Below are 20724 nucleotides of genomic sequence, written 5' to 3'. Positions count from 1 at the left end.
CCTTTGATGGCTTTTCCCCTCCGTCTCCTACGTAGCACCCTCCAGCATTACAACTGCAAGAAGCGAGAGCACAGCTACATCTTGTTTCCCCTGTCCTGTGCCCAAAGCGTGTAGTTCTGTTGGAAACCAAGCACTATAACAATAGTCAGGAGGAGGTGTCTGTGGTCTCTCTGGCCAAGAATACACAGAGAAAGATGAGATCTTTCACGTAAAAATCCTTTAACATCTGGGAGAAGCAATGTTCAACCATGCAGGATACCTCTGTACAAACTAAATGATTATTCTATTTTCTAGTTAGCTACAAGTATAAAAAAAAAGCATGATTTTTTGCATACATTTTTGGGTTTCTTTGATCCTTCCCCCAGTCCCCACTTTTCAACCACTGTATCAGATAATCTTTATGTCGACTTGACACAAGTTAGAGTCATCTGAGAGGAGGGAATGTCAACGAAGACAATGCCTCCATAAGATCAGACTGTGTGCAAGCCAGTCAGACTTTTTCTTAATGAGTGATTGATGAGAGGCGGCCCAGCCTATTGTGGGTGGAGCTGTCCCTGGGCTGCTGGTCCTGGGTTCTCTAAGAAAGCAGACTGAGCAAAACTATGGGGAGCAAACCAGTAAGCAGCTCTCCTCCATGGCCTCTGCACCAGCTTTTCCTTCCAGACAATGTCCTGTTTGAGTTCTTGCCTTGACTTCCTTCATTAATAATATTTAAGTTTTCAAAAACTATCTTCAGTAACAACTAAGTGTATTTTATAAGGCATTATTTCTGAGAATTTTATTTTCCAGAATGTGGAGAATATAGTATTTTGAGTTTAAAGTCTGTTTTCTGATTATGTGTACGTGCGTGCGTGCGTGCGTGTGTGCATCAAGACAAACCTCTTCTTTTCCCCAAGATTTATTTATTTATCGTGTGTCTGAGCGTCTTGCCTGCATGGACATTTATGTACCATGTGTGCCTGAGGCCTGAGAAGACCGGAAGACCGAATCAGATGCCCTGGAACTGGAGTCACAGATAATTGAGGGTGGCCATACAGGTACTGGGAATTGAATTTGGGTCCTCTGCAAGAGCAGCCAGTGCTTTTTTTTTTTTTTTTTTTTTTTTCCGGAGCTGGGGACAGAACCCAGGGCCTTGCGCTTGCTAGGCAAGCGCTCTACCACTGAGCTAAATCCCCAACCCCACAGCCAGTGCTCTTAACCACAGAACCATCTCTAATAGCTCAGAAGAGGCTTTTTTTTTTTTTTTTTGGTTCTTTTTTTTTTCGGAGCTGGGGACCGAACCCAGGGCCTCGCGCTTCCTAGGCAAGCGCTCTACCACTGAGCTAAATCCCCAACCCCTCAAAAGAGGCTTTTAAAAGCACATTCTTTTAGAAGTTAAAAAGCAGATTTGAATAACTCGGTTAGATCACACCAGCACGTTAGGTCACTCTTATTTCCCCAGTGGATTACAGATATTGCGTCCTCCTTGGGGAGAGCCATAGCAGCAACTCAACGTTAAGAAGACACCGGCCTCCCACCACAGCCTTGTGCCTCTGAAACACATCACGGTCAGTGCACAAAAGCACCTCAGATGTTTTAATAGAATGTGGCTTTCCCTTAAACCATCTTTTCATCATCAACACAGCAGTTTTAACAACTTCAGAGTTAAAGCCATTGTCATAAATGTACCAGCTTGGAAGTTAAGACACTTCCGATTAGGCGATATACATCCGGTATTGTGAAATCAATCCTTTCCGAGTGCCAAGGATTTGATGAATTCAACACTTCTGGCATCAGAAATGAAGGCTTTGAAGCTACCAGAGGGCCAAGGCATCTCTCAGTGGTTTGTGGTAGAGTCTATCCCACTGTTAGGATGAGGAAACTCCTAGAATAGCAGCATGAACCGGATGTTACATAAACACACTGGAAAACAGTGGCGGAGCTGGGCTAGAAAACGTCATTGGTGCCATAAATGCTATTTTACGCTGGAGCTTTTATACTTACGAGAATGATGGATGATCTGATTCGGTAGACTTTATCACACTTGTAATATCATCACTTTGGATGAACAAATGAACATTTTCGGGCAAACTTACAATTAAGGAAGGACCTAAGCCTTTCTCATGTATGTAGTTACCTTTCTCCCACGTGCCTACACCCCCGGAACTAAAACATTTTTTTGATTGTTGAGCATTGAAACAGAATCCTACATGTGCTAGAAAAGTCCCGTGACTTGTATTCACTCACATGAATGTTTATTACATGCATGCATGATGCATACACGACTTCAGTTAATTCTAATCACCATTCATTTAAATATTATTATTTCGTATATGACTAAGTGGAGACTATCTCCGTTCTCTGCCACTATAACAAAATCCCTGAAATTAAAAAAACTGTACATTTTATCTAACTCATGTTTTGGAGGTGTGGGGCCTTTCATCGTTTAAATATGCTTGGCCCGGGGTTGGGGATTTAGCTCAGTGGTAGAGCGCTTGCCTAGCAAGCGCAAGGCCCTGGGTTTGGTCCCCAGCTCCGGAAAAAAAAAAAAAAAATGCTTGGCCCAAGGAGTGTTTTGGAGGTGTGGCCTGGTTGGAGTAGGTGTGTCACTGTGGGCATGGGCTTTAAGACCCTCCTCCTAGCTGACTCTTTCTCCTCCACTCTTCCCCATTACAAGCAGTAGAAATGTACTTTATGCATTGTATGTGTGTATGAGTGGTTGTACGTGCACAGGTATGCTTGTATACTTACAGGCCCAGGAGGCTAGGGGAAGATGTCAGGTGCCCTGCTATTCCACCCTTTCTTTATTCCTTTGAAACAGGGTCTCTCACTGACTGTGAAACTGCATTGCCAGTGAGCTATGACAGTTCTCTTGTCTCTGCCCCCAACCCAGAGCGATGAGATATAGCAAACAAGGTCATACTCTGCTTTTTATAGGCTGCAAGGGATTAAACTCTGTGACAGTTTGCATATGCTTGGCCTAGGGAGTGGCACTATTAGAAGGTGTGGCCTTGTTGGAGGAAGCGCTGTCACTATGGGGTTGGGCTTGGAGACCCTCCTCCTAGCTGCCTGGGGATGCTTAGTCTGCTCCTGGCTTCCTTCAGATGAAGACATAGAACTCAGCTCCTCCTGCACCATGACTGCCTGGATGCTGCAATGCTGCCATGCTCCTGCCTTGATGATAATGGATTGAACCTCTGAACCTGTAGGGCAGCCCCAATTAAATGTTGTCTATTTATTTATTTATTTATTTATTTATTTATTTATTTATTTATTTATTTATTTATTTTGGTTCTTTTTTTCAGAGCTGGGGACCGAACCCAGGGCCTTGCGCTTCCTAGGCAAGCGCTCTACCACTGAGCTAAATCCCCAACCCCAATGTTGTCCTTTATAAAACTTACATTGGGGCTGGGGATTTAGCTCAGTGGTAGAGCGCTTACCTAGGAAGCGCAAGGCCCTGGGTTCGGTCCCCAGCTCCGAAAAAAAGAACCAAAAAAAAAAAACAAAAAACAAAAAAAAACCCTTACATTGGTCATGGTGTCTGTTCACAGCAATAAGACCCTAACTAAGACAAATTCCATACCTTGCGTTTGCAGATCCAGTACTCTCACATCTCCCCAGCCCTTGTTCATATTTTTTTTTCTTCTTTCGACTACTGGCATTGAATAGCTGAGTCAGGGTAACATTATAAAGAAAGAAGGTTCATTTAACTTGCAATTGTGCAGGCTGACTGCCCATGTCATGGGAGCCTAATAGTGACTAGTAGGAACAAGTAGGACAAAGAGTTTATGTCTTCAAATAAGAACCTCACTGTCCCTTCCAAGGGCGTGATGTCAAGAATCTGACCACTTCCTAATTCCACCACTGTGGAACCCAACACTTCAGCATGTGCACCTTGAGGGGACACACTTAAGCCATATCCAAAGCATACCATGTGCCAAGTGAGGGTCTATGGTGGTTTGAATGAAAATGGCCCCTGTAGACTCCCTTTTTATGTCAGTTTTGTTTTTCTTTAGTGGCTGTGCTGTAAATTTCATGTCAACTTGACACAAGCTAGAGTCATCGGCAGGAGGGAGCCTCATTTGAGAAAACACCCCCACAGGCAAGCCTCTACCTCTAGGGCAATTTCTTAATTGGTGATTGATGAGGAAGGGCTCAGCCCATTGTTGGTGGTGCCGTTCCTTGGTTCGTGGTCAAAGGTTCTATAAGAAAGCAGGTTGGGCAAACCAAGCCTATGGGGTGCAGGGAGTGGAATGTGGTGGTTTGAATGAGAATGACCCCCCACCCCACCTCAGCTATTTGACTGTTTGGTTCCCAGTTGGTGAAGTGACAAAGTGATTAGGTGTGACCTTGTTGGAAGAAATGTATCACTGGGTGTGGGCTTCGAGCTTTCAAAGGTCCAGGCCAGATCCCCCCACCCACTCTGTCTCCTGCTTGTGGAGCAAATGTAAGCTCTCAACTACTGCTCTAGCACCATGCCTGCTTGCTGCCATGGTCCCCACCACGATGAGCATGGACTTAACCTTCTGAAACTGTAAGCCAGCTAAACACTTTGTTTCATAAATTGCTTGGGTCATGGTGTCTTTTCACAACAACTAAGTAACTAAGACAGGTCCATTTGTTTGGAATACCCTTTTCTATCCTTTTACTGTGAGGTGATGTCTATTAAGGATGATGAGGTGTGTTTCCCGAATGCAGCAGAAGGATGGACTCAGCTGTCTAGTCCAATATGCTAGTCTGTCTTTTAACTGGGGCAATTGAGATCATTAATATTGAAAGTTATCAGTGAGCAGTGTTTATTAATTTTTGTGGTTTGTTATGATGTGGATCCCTGCTTTTGATTTATTGGTCTGATATTATTTACTTCTTGTGTTTTCCTGAGTGTGGCAACCTCTTCAGTTGATGTTTTTCTTTTAGTTCCTTCTGTAAAGCTTGATCTGTATAGACATTGCTTTAGTTGGGTTTTATCATGAAATGTTTCTCTTTCTCCATGTATTATGATTGATAGTTTTTCTGGGTCTAGTATTCAAGGTTGGCTTCCATAGTCTCTCAGTTTGTAGAACATCAGGCCAGTCCCTTCTGATTTTGAGTCTCCACTGAGACGTCTGGTGTTATTTAAATGGGTCTACCCTTATATATTACTTGGTCTTTTTTCTTTACAGCTTTTAATAGTCTTTTCTTTTAGTTATGTAGACTTAGTGTTTTATTATGTGTTGTTGGAGATTTCTTTTCTGGTCCTGTGAATTTGAAGTGCTGTATGTTTCTTGTACCTTGATAGGCACCTCTTTCTTAAGGTTGGGAAAATTTTCTTCTGTGATTTTGTTGAAAACATTTTCTGGGCCTTTGACCTGTTTTGCTGTTGTTTTGTTTTTCTCCTTCCTCTATTCCAATTCTCTGTAGATTTGGTCATTTCATGTCCCAGATTGCCAGTATGTTTTGTGTCCGTCTTATTTTAGATTTAACATTGGTTATCTCCAATACCTGTTTCTCTCTTCCATGTTTTCTAATCTGTTCATGAGGCTTCTTACCTCCTAACAGTTTCATCTCTAGTTTTATGTCAGTGTGGTTCTTTAATGATTATGCTGGCTAGATTTGGGTCAACTTGACACAATGTATCGTCATTATAAGGAGTGAGTCTTAATTGAGAATATGCCTCCAAAGATTGGTTTGTAGGCAGGCCTCCAGGGCATGTTCTTAATTAGTAATTAATATGGGAGTGCCCAGCCTCCTGTGGGTGGTGCCATCCCTCAGCTGGTCCTTGTTCTATAAGAAAGCGGTTGGGCGAACCAAGAGAAACAAGCCCATAAGCAACATCGCTCCATGGCCTCTGCATTAGCTCCTGTCTCTAGGTTCCTGCCCTGCTTGAGTTCCTGATTGGCTGTGGTATAAAAACCAAATCCTTTTCTCCCCAAGTCATTTTTATCACAGTGTTTCATTCCAGCAATAGAAACCCTAAGGCAGTGATTCTGTTTCTACTTTCATGTCTTAAGCTGTTTTCATTATTTTATTCAGCTACTTATGTTTTCATGGTCTACATTGAGGCATTTATTCATATTCTCTTTAAGGTTCATGACCTTACACATAATTGTTACTTTGAAACCCATCTTGTGTTTCAGCTAGATTGTATTTCTCAGGGCCTATCGGGTTCTGGTGGAGACAGGTGATCGTAGCTGTCTATGTTTTTTGCAGAGTCTAGGCATCTGAAGTTATGAGGTATTTCTTGGTGTTGCTATTGGGTCTTGTCTTTGCTGGGTAGCTGTTCTGTTCATGGTTCCTCTTGTCCTCTCTGAAGCCGAGGCAAGTATGGGGACTGAGAGATCCTTGGTGGAGAGCCTCTGCAGGTCATCGAGTGACATAAAGAAATGGAGATGACTGAGGAGAAAGGGCTGAGAGGGGCTATGGAAACATAGAGGGATTATGTCTACACCAAGAACCAGTCTCAGGGCAGTGAAGGTATGGCAAGAGGATAGAGTCCTGAAAGGAGGCTGAAATAGGACAGAGATAAGCCTGGAGACACAGGAATGAGAGGGCTAGGGGACCTTGAATCTGTACCAAGAGGGAGTTGCCAGTTCACGGGTGTCAGGAGTGGGAGGAGAAGCTTCAAGGAACAGACTGCACAGCATGGAGAGACCTGAGACCATAATGGTAGGCAGGAAGGATAGTGAAAATCTTCTACTGGAGTACTAGTGCAGTGTGGCCACTGGCCACTCCTGGTGCAAGTGTTTCTGCGAATCCATGACTGACAAAAGGGAATGGAGCCAGGCTAGAAAGGAAGGCTGAGGTGGCTCAGTGCCTGGTGTGGTTCATAAACATAGTTCTGCTACATTACATTATTCAAAGTAAAGAACTTCTTTTAATTATGACAGATATTTCTCTGTCCTATGGCCTGTATCCTAGGAATGGTTTTGGCATAAATCTTGTATATTAACTACAAGAAAATATAAAAACAACAAAAACCACTCTTGTGGATCTGTGTCTTGTCAGCCCTCTCTGTATAGTTAATATAGGTTAGTTTCTCAAGGTGAACTGTGAGACGCAAGCATGTCTGGACGAGATCACTGATATTTAGACAGAAGTCTACCTGGTCCCAGCTCATGCTCTCAAATCTTCCATGTACCTACGGACCTCCGGGTCCCTGAGTTCTGAGACCAGAACTTCTAGGTCTTTTTATTTAACTTGGATTTTTTTAAGAAACTGCTTCTCTAATCTTTCGTATCTATGCGTGCACACACATGCTGTATGAATATGTGTGGGCAGGTGCTTCTGTCCCAAATCTCCCTCTATTTAAACCTAAAGTTAATGCTAGTACCCCTGAAGATTGCACTCCCTAGTGTCACTACATTTCTTAAGTTCCGGGATGTCACTTTAATCCTAACCTGCCATGTAGTGGCTGCTTCAGGCCTCTGCCTGTTCCTTCACAGAGGGGACATTGTGAAGCCCCATTCATATTAACTGCTTTTCCTTTTCAACATGGGCCAGCTTTTCCTCTTGACCATGGGTCTCATTCTCCTACTTGTTTCATCCAGGCCACGAAGAACACTACAGTGCAGATTCCCTTGCTCTGTTGTCTGCTGGGATACCGACTTTTGTTCTATTGGACAATCAGATTGGCAGGAATCAAACTATAATGTTGTGGTGGGCCACAGCAGAAGGCTGTTCAGCGAGTGCTTGTCTCTTAGCTGTTTGCTTCCTAACAGGCTGCAGGCAGTCTGCCTTATAGAGTCATAGTTCAGAGATCATCCGTTCACTCAGTAACACTTACAGCAGACTGTGACTGTGTCCTCCTGTGCTGTCTCCCTGTGCTCTGGTTTCTCTGGAGACTCTGGTATTCAAGGCAGTAGGACTGTGTCTTCCAGCCAGAGTTCCAACTTGCTTCTACCCCTATCTCCAACCAGCTTTACATGATTAGACACAGAACACTAGGTCTGCCACTGTATAGCGCAAAATGATGCACAGGAGCTGGGCTTTCACAAAGCTTTAAGCAGCAGAAGACACTGCTGTAACCGTCAACAGCGACAGGGAAACCATGGAAAGTAAGGGGCCAACAGCAAGACAGAGACATCTCCTTGTCTAACAGCTTGTCCTCAAGGAGCCCTAAGGAGACCAGGGGAATCTGGCATCAGAAACAAAATAACAACTTTTGGGAATACAATTAAAGGGAGACAAAGCCAGTTACACAAGGTATCCACAAGTAGGGGATGGGATGTGCTTCATGATGTAGAAGAGACTACAAGGTCCACGGTGTGTCATACAAGTCTTGAAGTAAAGGTCACTCAAGGAGCCAGTAACAGTCGTGGAAGCAACACAGATTAGACTGCTACCAGTGTTAAATATCATCACAGACCACATCCTAACAGCAAACTACCCCAATAGCTAGGATTTCAAGTTTTAACTCTGTAACATTACTCTAAAGAACAGTAACTCTAGGATTCTTGCTTCCAAAGACATGTCGAATGTTCCACTGTATCCTGGAGACACTGTGATCCTCAACAGGGAGAGTCCCCTTCTCTAGTCACAAAGCACTTCCTTCTGAGCATGTCTGCACTCATGCAGGCTTGGGGAGGGCACAGCGGGATGAGCTTCTCTGCGGGTTTCCTAACTGCAGCGCCTGTTTTACAGAGAGCTTGTTTCTCCTTCTGCACCACATTCACTCCTGTTGCTCAGTCTGAAGTTTCACTCCAACGAGAGCTGCACGCTGTCAGCCTGGCTTTGTGGCTGTTGATACTCGTACTTTCTTGCTGTGAAAAATAATGATGGGAAAGGTGAAGCATAAAATAATTACGTGCTAATGTCATTAATCACATTAAATCACAATGCTTGGTAAGAACTTGAAATTAGAAGGTCTTAGAACATACTTAACTTCCTGTAGAGAAAAGAAAGCAGGCATTTAATTCTAATCTAACACTATTGATATATATCTTATAATTATTATTTATAATTATCATTTAAATATCAGGATCACTCTGAATTTTAAAATATAAGAAATAACTGAATAACCTATCAACATTTTTAATTTCCTTCTTTCTCACTACTTTTTAAAACTACATTTATTTATACTTTGAGACTTTCATCCATCCATCCATCCATCCATCCATCCATCCATCCATCCATCCATATGCATGCATACAATGTATTCTGAACACAGCTTTTTATTCCTCCACACCATCTTCTCCCAGAATCCTCCATCACTGCACATTTTCCCTTACAACTGCACGTCTTTTATTTTTAAACTCACAGAGTCCAACTAGTACTTTCAGTGTGTGCATGGTAGCGGGGCCACCCACTGAACCGTAGGCAACCAACCAGGGGCTACTTCCCTGAAAGAGACTGACTCTCCCTCAGCAATCGGTAACTGTCACACCTCCTCTGCCAGAGCTGGGGTTCTGCACCCTTGACCCATCCAGCCTGGAAGTTTGACTGGCTTCTTCTTGTACAGTGACTGCAGTCGCGCATGTGCGACATCCTGTCACATCTGGAAAACCGTACTTTGCAGTTCTTCTCTAGCTGGCTCCTATCATCTTTCAGACTCTTCCTTCCTTCCTCAGTGACCCTGAGCCTTGTGGGACAGAGATGTCCCCGCAGGACTGAGTTCTCGATAATAACTTTTCAGCACTTTGACATTAACCCCTTTCTTACTGCATGTAATGTAGAAGCCTGCAGACGAATGGAACATAAAGGCCTCCCTATTAACTAGAGGCCAAAACAAATACACAGTCTTCTTACTAAAAGCTGCTTAGTGAAAAGAATGATCTTAAGGTGAACCTGGAGATGATAAAGCTAAAAAGATCTGCGAATGTCATCTGACTACTTAGCTTTAAAACTTGCAACGTCTTCCTTCAAGCTCTGCTGGCCCAGAGAGACATTATTCTTGTTTATGCTATTAGGGTAAACACAGATTCTTATGCCCTGCATGTTCGGAGTACAAAAAAGGGTACTGCAGGACATAGTACCATATCTAACTTCAAATTAAACTAGGGGCATAGTAATAAAAACAGTGTGCTATCTGGGCACAAAAACAGATGCATAGACCAAGGGAACAGAACTGAGTGCACACACCTACAGCCACTGAATATTTGACAATAAATGCCAAAAATATACAACAGCTGTGGTGGTTTGTGTACGCTTGGCCCAGGGAGTGGCACTATTAGGAGGTGTGGCCTTGTTGGAGGCAGTGTGTCACTGTGGGCATGGGCTTTGAGATCCTCCTCCTAGCTGTCTGGAAGCCAGTCTTCTCCCATTTGCCTTTGGAACAAGATGAAACTCTGCCAGGCTTCCCACCATGAGGATGGACTGAACTCAGAACTCGTAAGCCAGCCCCAGGAAATGTTGTCCTTTAGAAGAACCGCCTTGGCCCTGGTGTCTGTTCACATGGCAACCCTACCTAAGATAACGAGATCCTCTGCAGATGGCGCTGAGAAACCTAGCTTTCGATATGTAGAAAAGTAAAACTGTCCTTAATTCCCGCCCTCAGACCTTCAAGGTCCTCGGCATGAGACACGATGTCCTGAACCTGCTAGAGGAGGAGTGCGCTTCAGCTAACAGACGCAGATGGCGACTCTGAGTCGGACTCCACAGCACTAGAGAGAAGAGCAACAGTGGACAAAGGTGGCCTCATGGGACTTTTATACAGCAAAGGAAACTGCCAACCAAGTGCAAAGGCACCCCACGGAATGAGAGGAAACAACTGAAGGAACATAGAAAACATTAGGAAAATCAAGAATCCAATGTAAACACAGGGTATGAGACTGAACAGAATGCATAAAAGAATACAAATAGCTAGTAAATGTTTACTTTAAAAAGTGCTCAATATCAAGGGATTGAAAATTTAAATTACTTTAAGATTCTGTCTCACCCCAGTCAGAGTGGCCACCATCAGGGCTACCAACGACAAATGGATGTGGCTAAAGGACTCTTATACACAGTTGGCGGGAGCATAAACTATTGCCACCACTCTCAAAGAAGCTAGAAATAGAACTGTCACACGACCTAGCTACAGCCCTCCTGGGCATGCACCCAAGGGACTTTATAGCCTACTACGGACACACGATCCCATCCCTGCTACTCTACTGCGAATAGCTATGAAACAAATCTACTACACATCCATCAACAGGTGGACATGGGGACACCTACAAGGCCATGTCCATCAACAGATGGACATGGGGACACTTATCCCCATGTTAATAGCGAAGAAAAATGAAGTCATGAAATCTCCAGGGAAATGGATAGACATGGGAAAAGTATATTTAGAGAGGGAACTCAGACGCAGTAACACACATGTCACGTGTTCACCGTCATATGTGGAGTTCAGCTTCAAATGCTTTCCTTTGTGTGTTTACTCGGAGCACAGGTAGAAGCAGTGAACCACAAAGTCTCTTCTGGGGACGACGCATTAAGGGGTGAGAGATGGGATGGAGAAGGGTTAACATAGGAAGAGAATGTGAAAAGCTGCACGGAAACCTCATGTCTCACAGTCCAAACAGGACTGGATGTAAAGCAGAACACGTAGAAAGGAGGTGGAGAAGTGGGGCAGAGCAGTGGAGGAGAGAAGGGGATGGTGGGTGGGCTGGCCAACTCTAAGGATGTGACAGACACCATGACCAAGGCAACTCCTCTAAGGACAACATTTAATCGGGGCTGCTTATAGATTTAGTCCATTACCATCATGGTGGGAACTTGGCGGCAACGGGCAACATGGTGCAGGAGGAGTTGAGAGTTCTACAACTTGTTCCAAAGGCAATGAGGAGAAGACTGGTTGACTTGTGTGAAGCAACCACTTTCTGGTTGGATTTGAGGTCTACTCGACAGGTGCCTACTTCATGCCTGGTACTGTTAACCTGATCAAAAGCCCATGGCTATGGAGACCAAAGGCCCTAAGGAACCTGATTCTGGTTTTGCTAACTGCTCAGGGTGTCATATTGCCTTCTAACAATTTATGTCTACAGTCAGCCTTGGTTACAGAATCTTCGTGTGGCAGTAGCAGCAGACTACGAAGGAACTCACACCTGCTCAAAGAACTGAGAATGACTAACTGGTGCTTAGGTAGAACATTCTGAACATTCATCTATTTAATATGTATGGATATTTTACCTACATGTGTGTGTGAACTATGTGCGCCTGAGGCCAAAAGAACCACCATGTGGGTCCTGGGGATCAAACTTGAGTCTTCCGGAAAGAGCAGCCAGTGCTCATAACACTGTCTCTCTGGCCCCTAAATAAGACATCTTTACCAAATAACACATTTCCCATTGCTGCCAAGGCTCAGAGAACATCACAGAAGACAGAAGGAACATAAGACACAGGGGGTGGGGAGAAGCACTACCCAATACTGTCTTCTGGAAATAACATGGCCACTGAACTCATGAACTCAGTGGCAGGGGTTACCTGCCCAGAAGGTACACAGATCACATCAACTAAAATTCAAGCACACGTGGGGCAGGAGCTCTCAAGGTCCTCCATTCAGTGAAGAGCTGTTGCAGTTAACAGCCGGTTGGCTGAGGGAGAATCATTCTTTGAGAGCGTGGCCTCTGGAAGGTTACCTATGCTGTAATGGACAGCCCCAAGCCCATGTATGTGTACACAGTCAGCAGTAACTGAACTTAGTGGGGTTTGTTGGGGTTTTGTATTTGAGAGGAGAATTTGAGGCTGTAGTAGGAGGTGTTAAGGGAGATCTATGGGAGTTGGAGAGGAATGGGAGGTACACAGTGAGAGAAACTAGTTATGGTCCATTTTCAGTCTGTGGTGTGTTTAGACATCACCAGAGAACCAACACCTACCTTTCCTAGCTGCTGGCTTGCACATTTGTGTGTAGGGTTGAAAGTTATAGGGAGACTGCGGCTTGACTGAGCCCAGATACAAAAAGAGGAGAGGATTAAGAACGCCCCAAGATATTCATTAGATAAGGCTGTGCCGAGAACCAATCCAACGGGGAAGTCGGGTAGAGAGCAATAGGAAGGCACTAGGAACATCTTATTTCTCTAAAGTGCTCAGCCAATGAGAATTAAAAGGGCACAGAACCACAACACAGGACACACGCTGTTTTGTGCCAACTAGGAGCCACGGCCACCTTTGCCTTCTGTGCAGGCTGGCTCGCGGTTTCTACAAACTAAAAATAGATATGCCTTGCTTTTGCTACTGGAGATTCCACTGTCCTTATTATGGAGTACAGGAGACTGTCTCTCCCAGTGTGGGAGAGACTCCATCTCCCAGGACTGCTCCATGTGGAAAGAGAAGCCCTTGGTCTCTGGGAGTAGAAGATGCATCTTGCCCCGCTTTGGGTGGACTTCTGCCATTCCTCCGCCCCTCCTCAACACTTCGAATAAGGCCTAAGAGGATTTTTAAAAGAAGTGAAGCTAAGTTAACTCCTGTGTTCCCTGGAAAAGTGACGAGGAGGATGCGGTTTAAAAGTCAGGGACACCCTTTCTTGTTTACCACCTCCCATGACAAATGAAGACTTGGAGCAGCAGTGTGCAGGGTTCTGGGATTGTCTTGCGATGGCTTCTCATTGCTGCGATAAACACTATGACTAAAAGCGACTCTGTAAGGAAGGGTGTACTCAGCTTAGTCTACAGTCTATCACAGAGGAAAGTCAGGTGTGATCTTGGAGTCAGCAACTGAAAGCAGAGACCAGGGAGGTTAATTACCCTTGTCAAAGAATTAACCGAAAGCTCAGAAGTTGAAGGTCCATTACAGACTTTAGAGATAGAAAGGGTTGATGGCTTCGTTTCCAAGTTCCCTTTGTAACTGTACCTACAACCATAATTAGCTAATTATAGTTAATATGCACGAAGAAATATTAACTACAGTACAGTGATGCATTCCCTGTGTATGGGTGCTAACAAAAACCCATTAAAACAACAATTAACAAACGAATGCCCCAAAATCAGCAACATAATCTAATGCTTCACATACCAGACCAGACCATCAGTCTACGAGAGTCAAAAATGTCAGAGCAATTTAGAAAGTTAAAATAAATCTAAAAATAAGGCCAATAAATTTTTTTAAATAGGGAGAATGGAATTTAAGAAATGAATCATTATGGTCCATTTTCAGCAGAAGATGCATTTAGAGCACATCAGAGAACAGACAGGCAAAAGGCCCAAGGCCCATCTTCCCTCCCTAGCAGCTGGTGCCTGCTTGTCTAGGAGCGCCAGGGTCATCTAAGAGCTGAAATATCTGGTGGCCTGCTACATAACGGAGCCCATGAATCAAAAGAGAGGGAAGCTTGAGCCTCAGATGTTAGATATGGCTCTATGTCCTGAACCAACAGGATGGGAATTTGGTGAGGGGAACTATTCTATCCTGGAAAGACTGTACCTCCCTAAAGAATTCATCCAATAAAAACTAAAAGCACAATTGGAGACATGGAAATCTCTGTTTTGTGACAAGTCAGGGTGCCAGCCATTTCCCCTGTCTGCTCAGCCTACTACCTTGCCTCTATAATATCAAAAGCAAGCCTGTCTCACTTCCAGTATTTACTCTGCAAGCTCAATATTCTTATAAAGTGAGGATTATTGTGTCTCATAAAATGATCACATTTCATTGTATACACAAATAAAATTCTCAAGAAAGAATTTTTAAAAACTAAAAGAATAGGATAAAACCACAACACACCATCCCAACAGGAAAGCAACTGTCCAGTATTTCTACATAAAACTCCAAACGGCGACCAACAGGTGTGTGAGCTCAACAGCGGGCACACACCTCTGTGCCTGTACCACCATTGGGAGCACGGACACTGGACATACGTGTATATACTTTGGAGCACGTACATGGTACATACATGTATATACTTAGACGACATAGAGATAACAGAAGTGCTGTTTGCTTGGCTTTACAGCCATGTATCACTTCTTTGATACAGCAAACACTGGACAAAATAATGTAAGAAAAGCAGAGTTTATTTTGGTTTACAGTTCTGGGATAGAGTCCATCGAGGCAGGGAAACAGGGTAGGAGTACTGACAAGCAGGGAGGCACACTGCGTCCTCAGTCTGAAATAGGTGGACGCTCCTACCCAGACAGCTTTCTCCTTCCTCACTCTGTCCTTGACTTCAGCGCATGCCCTGATACCAAGCTACCTTTAGACCAAATCTTCCCAGGTCAGTTAACCTAATCCAGAAACTCCCTCATGACCCACCCAGAGCTCTGTTTCCTTCGTGACTCTAGACTCTGTCAGGTGGACAGTTGAAAGGAACCCAGCATTCTAATATAAGCATCGTGTTGCTTCTCCTCCATAATGTACCATGGAGGCCACGCCTTCATCTCTTAAATACCACAAAAGGCTTCAATGTACATATAGTTGATTCCGGACCTATATGGCTTAAAGTCTGTTTCTTCTTTCTGGTGTACATGTTACATTAGGGAGATTTTCCATTTGTTCTGACAGTGACATAGGGTGTAGTAATAGTGTTTAACTATAACTTCTGGCCTTGCGCCTTGATTTCACAGTTCCTGAAAGCCATTTGTATGCTACTTTGGTGTTCAGTTGTTTGACCATTTCAGTGTCATCCCAAGTGAGTACACAGGAGGAAATATTAGATGAGAAAGAAGTGGAGGTAACAACTGGCGATTATAATCTCCATTACTACAAAGCTTCTAACAGTATGGTCACCTCTCGAGGCCACAGACAACAGGAAGTCAAGGATTTAACAGCCATAGTGTTGGGATAAATCTGTGTCAGAAAAGGTCTACAGTTTTCTAAACAGCCATGTTTTATAACCTTTTCTTAACTAATCTGTGTTCAACACGTTACATACACAGCTTGGTGCAGAACACACTTACAAACGGGATGCGCCTCCACTTGCTGTCTTAAGCGGATTCTGTTCATTGTGTCATAAAAGCTGGGTTCTGACAGCATCTCTCCTGCAGGAGGCACGCTGAATATTCTCATAATCTTCCTCTTATTCCTAAAACACAAAAACAAAGCGGGTCTGTTTCAATACATATATGATTATCTCCTGATCCACTAAAAGTATGAATCAAAACTTTCTTGTAAAGTACTCTAATTTTCACTAACATAGAAAGCTCTCTGTGTAGAGCTATGGCGCCATAAAGGAAGGGGGCCAGGAAATAAGGCCCTTTCCTTGTGATTCCCCTCAGCTCCTAGGGAAAATGGTGTTAAATCGGTACACAGACAAGGAGATATGCCATTTTCCTTCCTTCCACGACACCGGAGTAAAGACAAACCACTGGAGTGGGGAATATCCCTGGTGTGAGCAGACCTTACTTCGGGAAATCTGTGAATAAAAATGTTCTTTAATGGCGCGGTTTCGTGGGGTATTGTTTTAGAAACAAGAGCATCTCTGCTTTTAAGAGAAGTGAGAAGGAGGCGGCAGCTCTTTTGAGAGAAAAGTCACATGCAAGTGGATCCGTGATGACATGTGGCGCCTTCTTCCACCCACGCCACACCCACAGGCCAGCCACTGAGAGAGAGCGACACAGCAGCAAGGGCCAGCACAAGTAGGTGAGGGATAGCCAAGGCCAAACGGAAACCATTTCTGGAGTTCAAATTAATGACCATTTTAAACCTCAGTAGAGAATGTCCTGAGTATATACCCACAAACAGAATCCTGATTTTCCTCTTTAAAATACACCTTAACTGTCATCATCACCACCACCATCACCATCATCATCGCTGCCCCTATCATCACTGTCATCATCATAGTTGATCCCACTACTGTTTTGCTGGATTCGGGAGAAAGAAGCCAAGAAGAGTTAAAACTGTATTTAAAGTAAGCTACACTAGAACTAAGGCAGAAAAAAAAAAATGTCTCTTAAGAATTTGGACTAAGTGGCATGTCAGTAATACAAAGAGAAAAGACCCATTTCTTATTCTCAAGGAACTGGCACTTTTATAAACAAAGAACAGAGAAGTAGTGTGCTGGTTTCTTGTCCACTTGATCTATAGCTGGGGCCATCAGGGAAGACAGAACCCTAGTGGAGGAAGTGGCTCTCTCAGACCGGCCCGTAGGTTAAGTCGTGGTGCATTTCCCGATCCACAGCTGATGTGAGATGGCCCAGCTTACTGTGGGCCGGTGGTCTCAGGTTGCATAAGAAAGCAAAGTGGACAAATCTTGGAGAACAAGCCAGAAGCAGTGTTCCTCATGGTCTCTGCCTCAGTTTCTGCCTCTACGTTCCTATCTCGGGTTCCTGTGCTGTGTGCCCGCTCAGACTGTGGCCTGTAGGCTGAAACTGCTGCTTTCCTCTGCAAGCTGCTTTCCATCTTGGTCTTGATCAAAGCAACAGGACACAAATTCATACAAGCGCCATGCATAAGAAGCAAGGGAAAGGTCAAACGGGTGAGGAGAGGTTTGCTGACTACATGGGCATCAAAGTATTTTTGCACTTCAGACCCTTGGCTGAAAAATACTTTAAAGTGTGCTCATTCCAAGGGGGCAGCGTACCAAGGCTGTTACAGAGTCAGGTGTTTTAGAAGTGATAGCATCAAATTGTAGAGCAACAGCTCTGTTACTCAGAACTGAATATGGGGATTTTCAGATCAAACCTCAGTCACCAGTGCCAACCTGGACAGCACCTCTCAGTCCAGGAACAAGACTTCTGAAGAAATATTTTTATGCATTTAATTCAGCTAAAATGAAACAACGGCAAAACAGCTTCTGTGAGCAGTATCTTCTACACCCTTATTACCTCTTGGCATACATGAAGAGACCAAAGCTAACAAGGATAACTATCAAGTAAACATTGGTGGCTTCGTTCCAGGCTTCATGGACTGTGTAGTCAATAGAACCGTCATCAGCCATCATACCATAACTTCCGGCCATGGGATCTGTAAAAAGAAGAGAAGGTGGGGTTGGCTAAGCCGTGGTCACAAACTGTTGTACGGCCTAGAGCTAAGAATACTTTTGTCTTTTTAAATAGATGCATGCCGTTCATTCCTTGCATGTATTTTTGGGCTGGGGGGGGGGGTGTCAAACTCGGGTTATACATACACTAAGCACGCTCTTTACCCTAAGCTAGCCTGGGGCTCCTAAATCAGCACACTAAGATCCCAAATACCTATGTGCTTCAAATTTCCTCCGTATTTATAGAGTCTAAAAAAAATACCGTCAGTTTGCCTCTTTTAGGAAAAGGTAGACTGACTCCAGATTTAGGTCCTAAAGGTACAAAACACAAGATTCCTCCCACTTTTTAGTTTGAAATACTATAGCTCTTACACAATGTTAAGGTGTAAGATTAAAAAAAAAAAAAGTATTGCTGAAAACTAAATTTGAAATGCCAATACAGTTTCCAAACTGTAGCTGTCACTGAGAGGAGAACAACGGGAAACTTCAGAACATAGGCCCGAACAATGGCTGGGATTCTGAGGGCAGCCTCTCTCGTGACATCAACCTAGAAAAGAGCACGAGCACGCTAGCTGCTCCTCACGCGCCCCCCAACACCCCTGCACATCAGCGGCTGGACCAAGCTTTGCCTGTTCCCCAAATTTGGCTTTAAAAAAAAAAAAGTGAGGAGATTAAAAAGTTCCTTCGCTACGTAGACGTAATCATGCATTCTTTGGACATTCCCACAGAAAGCAGGGGTGATGTTCACAAGTGTATCATTCTTTGGACATTCCCACAGAAAGCAGGGGTGATGTTCACAAGTGTATCAAACAGTAAGCAAAAGGATAAAGGCTTCTTATTTGTGTCTGAGAACTGAATTTCCCCCTGAGGACAAAGTTCTCCCCTGTGTTGACATAAAAGGGATGTCTGAGAGCAATGCAGAAGTGTTTCAGGCAGTCTACACGTGTTGGTAAAATCTTGTAAAAATCTTTTGGCCAAGGAACAGTAAACAGAATTTAGCTATGAAAGACTTAAAACTTTAAGATCTAAATATGAGGGCAGACCTAACTCCTAAATATTAACGACTGGAGTCATGGGCTTTTGGTAGAGTGGGGAGAACAGGATAGGTGACAGAGTCACATGTTCAAATCTTATATTTTTTAAAAATTCAATTCCAGGGGTTCTCTGAATTTTTTGATTTATAGTAAGTAGTCAGTCTATTTTAGATGGAAACTTCCGGAAGACCAAACACTAGAATTGCTTTTAATTTGTGGCATTTTAGACCAAGATACTTGGCGAATGCCAAGATACTAAGACAGCAATAGCTATGATCGTGTTTGGAAAAACATAAGCGTGTGACTGGAAACGCTACAGACTGGAAACGAGCACAGATGATAGAGCACTTGTTAGTCCACAGTCCTCAGAACTGCGAGTTAACCAATGAGGAAGGACTCAGTGATCAATAAGGCCACTAGGATAAGGACTGCCATTTATTTACCTGACAAATTAACACAATGTTTCCTAATGCCACGTGGATCTGAACCCAATCAACTTCTTGCTAAAACTTTCGACAAGACCCTGTCCATGTGCCACCTTATGAATAACGTTACTTTTACCCAGAGCTTGATTGCTTCCTACCATGTTACTCTTTAATCGTATTTAGAAAAAGGTTTTCTAACCATTGCTGACCCAGAGTGGCAAAATGCTAACTGAGATATACAACAGATACTATAAAACCATCCATAGAACGCAATAATACTGTTACTCCACAGGTCCCGGGATGTAGGAGTTATCTTTGACCCACAGTTGTAAGGGATCTGCACTGAAGCTAGGCCTCTCCTGCTAGTCCTGACACCACCAACGCCATGCTTTCTAAGTCAGGAATGGAGAACTCAGAGTCACCGTGCAGACACGGTACTTTAACCACTCCTCCCACGCACTTGTGTAATCCAACCAAGTGTGTGGATGCGTGCCCTTCCTCTTCAGTCTAAAGTAAAATGTCCAGGAGTTCATTTCAGGAAGGTTAATGCTCCCAGGTAGATGTTGGGAGTGACATTGCAGGCTCTTTTGGGAAAACCGACTCCTTCCCTCAGCTGTCCTGTGATGTAATGTTTAAACTATTATTGCATTAGAAAGACGCTAGCTAGAATGAGCTGATTTAAGCTCTTAGGTAAATACGAGCATTAAGAGATAATGCCGTCAAAAAATGCATCCATCCGGGTTTAGTTTAAGGCTGACCTACTTTTAGGTGACAAGATCAAATTAATCACGAGGCATTATCGTTAAGTTTTAAAGTTGGTCCGCTCCGTTCTAGAACTAAGCATTACCTGCCACCTCGCTTGGAATGTTATTGCTGCCTCTCATGTGGAACTTTGTTACTTTCTCACGGAAATGCAGCCTAAAATGTTAATTCCTAACAACGAAACCCCAACACCGGGAGGGGACGCTTCTTTCTCCTGACTCCGAAGCACTGCGAAGTTTGAGGTCCTAAAGCAGGAGGTAACAAGCTCACAGGCTTCCACCCTTTCCTGGAGGAAGGAGCACAGCTGAGGCCTGCGGACTGCGCAGTCCACGTTCGAGTAAAAAATTTTTTTCTTTGCACCCATTCTGCTTTGACGCACTGCAACTCTGTAACAGGTGACAGTGTGATCCCAAGGCCACAGGGACCCGGGAACGGAGGGGCAGAGGCGGCACATAGATCAGACGCCCAAACCTGGCCTCCTCCAGCCGCGTCCCCGAGCCTGTGCAATCTGCTCCAGGTGGCATACAGGACAGTCCTCCCGCGACGGGCGGTGGCACGTTCCCGCCGGCGTCTCTGCGGCCTCCCGCACCCCGGGACCCTTGGCACGCGGCAGCCGCCCCGCTCGCTCCGCTTGCAGAAGACACCCAGGCCCAGGGTACGACCCGCAGCTCGCGGCTGGGCCCGGCCGGGGCGGGGCGGGGCCGGGGGGCGGGGCGGTGACGCG

At 44.3% G+C, this 20724-nt stretch overlaps 2 protein-coding genes across 1 annotated transcript; both read right to left on the bottom strand.

The window, feature by feature from the left end:
- The window catches only part of Erich1 (glutamate-rich 1), a gene marked incomplete at its 5' end in the record, with an annotated part of 52793804 nt that overhangs the window by 6020527 nt on the left and 46752553 nt on the right, over positions 1 to 20724 (bottom strand).
- Positions 7940 to 20687, bottom strand: Smim19 (small integral membrane protein 19). Its single transcript, NM_001399377.1, is given in 4 exon segments — positions 7940 to 8717; positions 15759 to 15883; positions 17625 to 17763; positions 20472 to 20687. Coding segments are annotated over 3 exon segments (324 nt in total). The 5' UTR covers positions 17759 to 17763; positions 20472 to 20687; the 3' UTR covers positions 7940 to 8652.

Source organism: Rattus norvegicus, chromosome 16 (assembly GCF_021556685.1).
Source record: "Rattus norvegicus strain SHRSP/BbbUtx chromosome 16, alternate assembly SHRSP_T2T, whole genome shotgun sequence".
Lineage (NCBI taxonomy): Eukaryota > Metazoa > Chordata > Mammalia > Rodentia > Muridae > Rattus > Rattus norvegicus.
The sequence above is the reverse complement of the archived record's forward strand: the minus strand, read 5'-3'. Positions and strand labels throughout refer to the sequence as shown.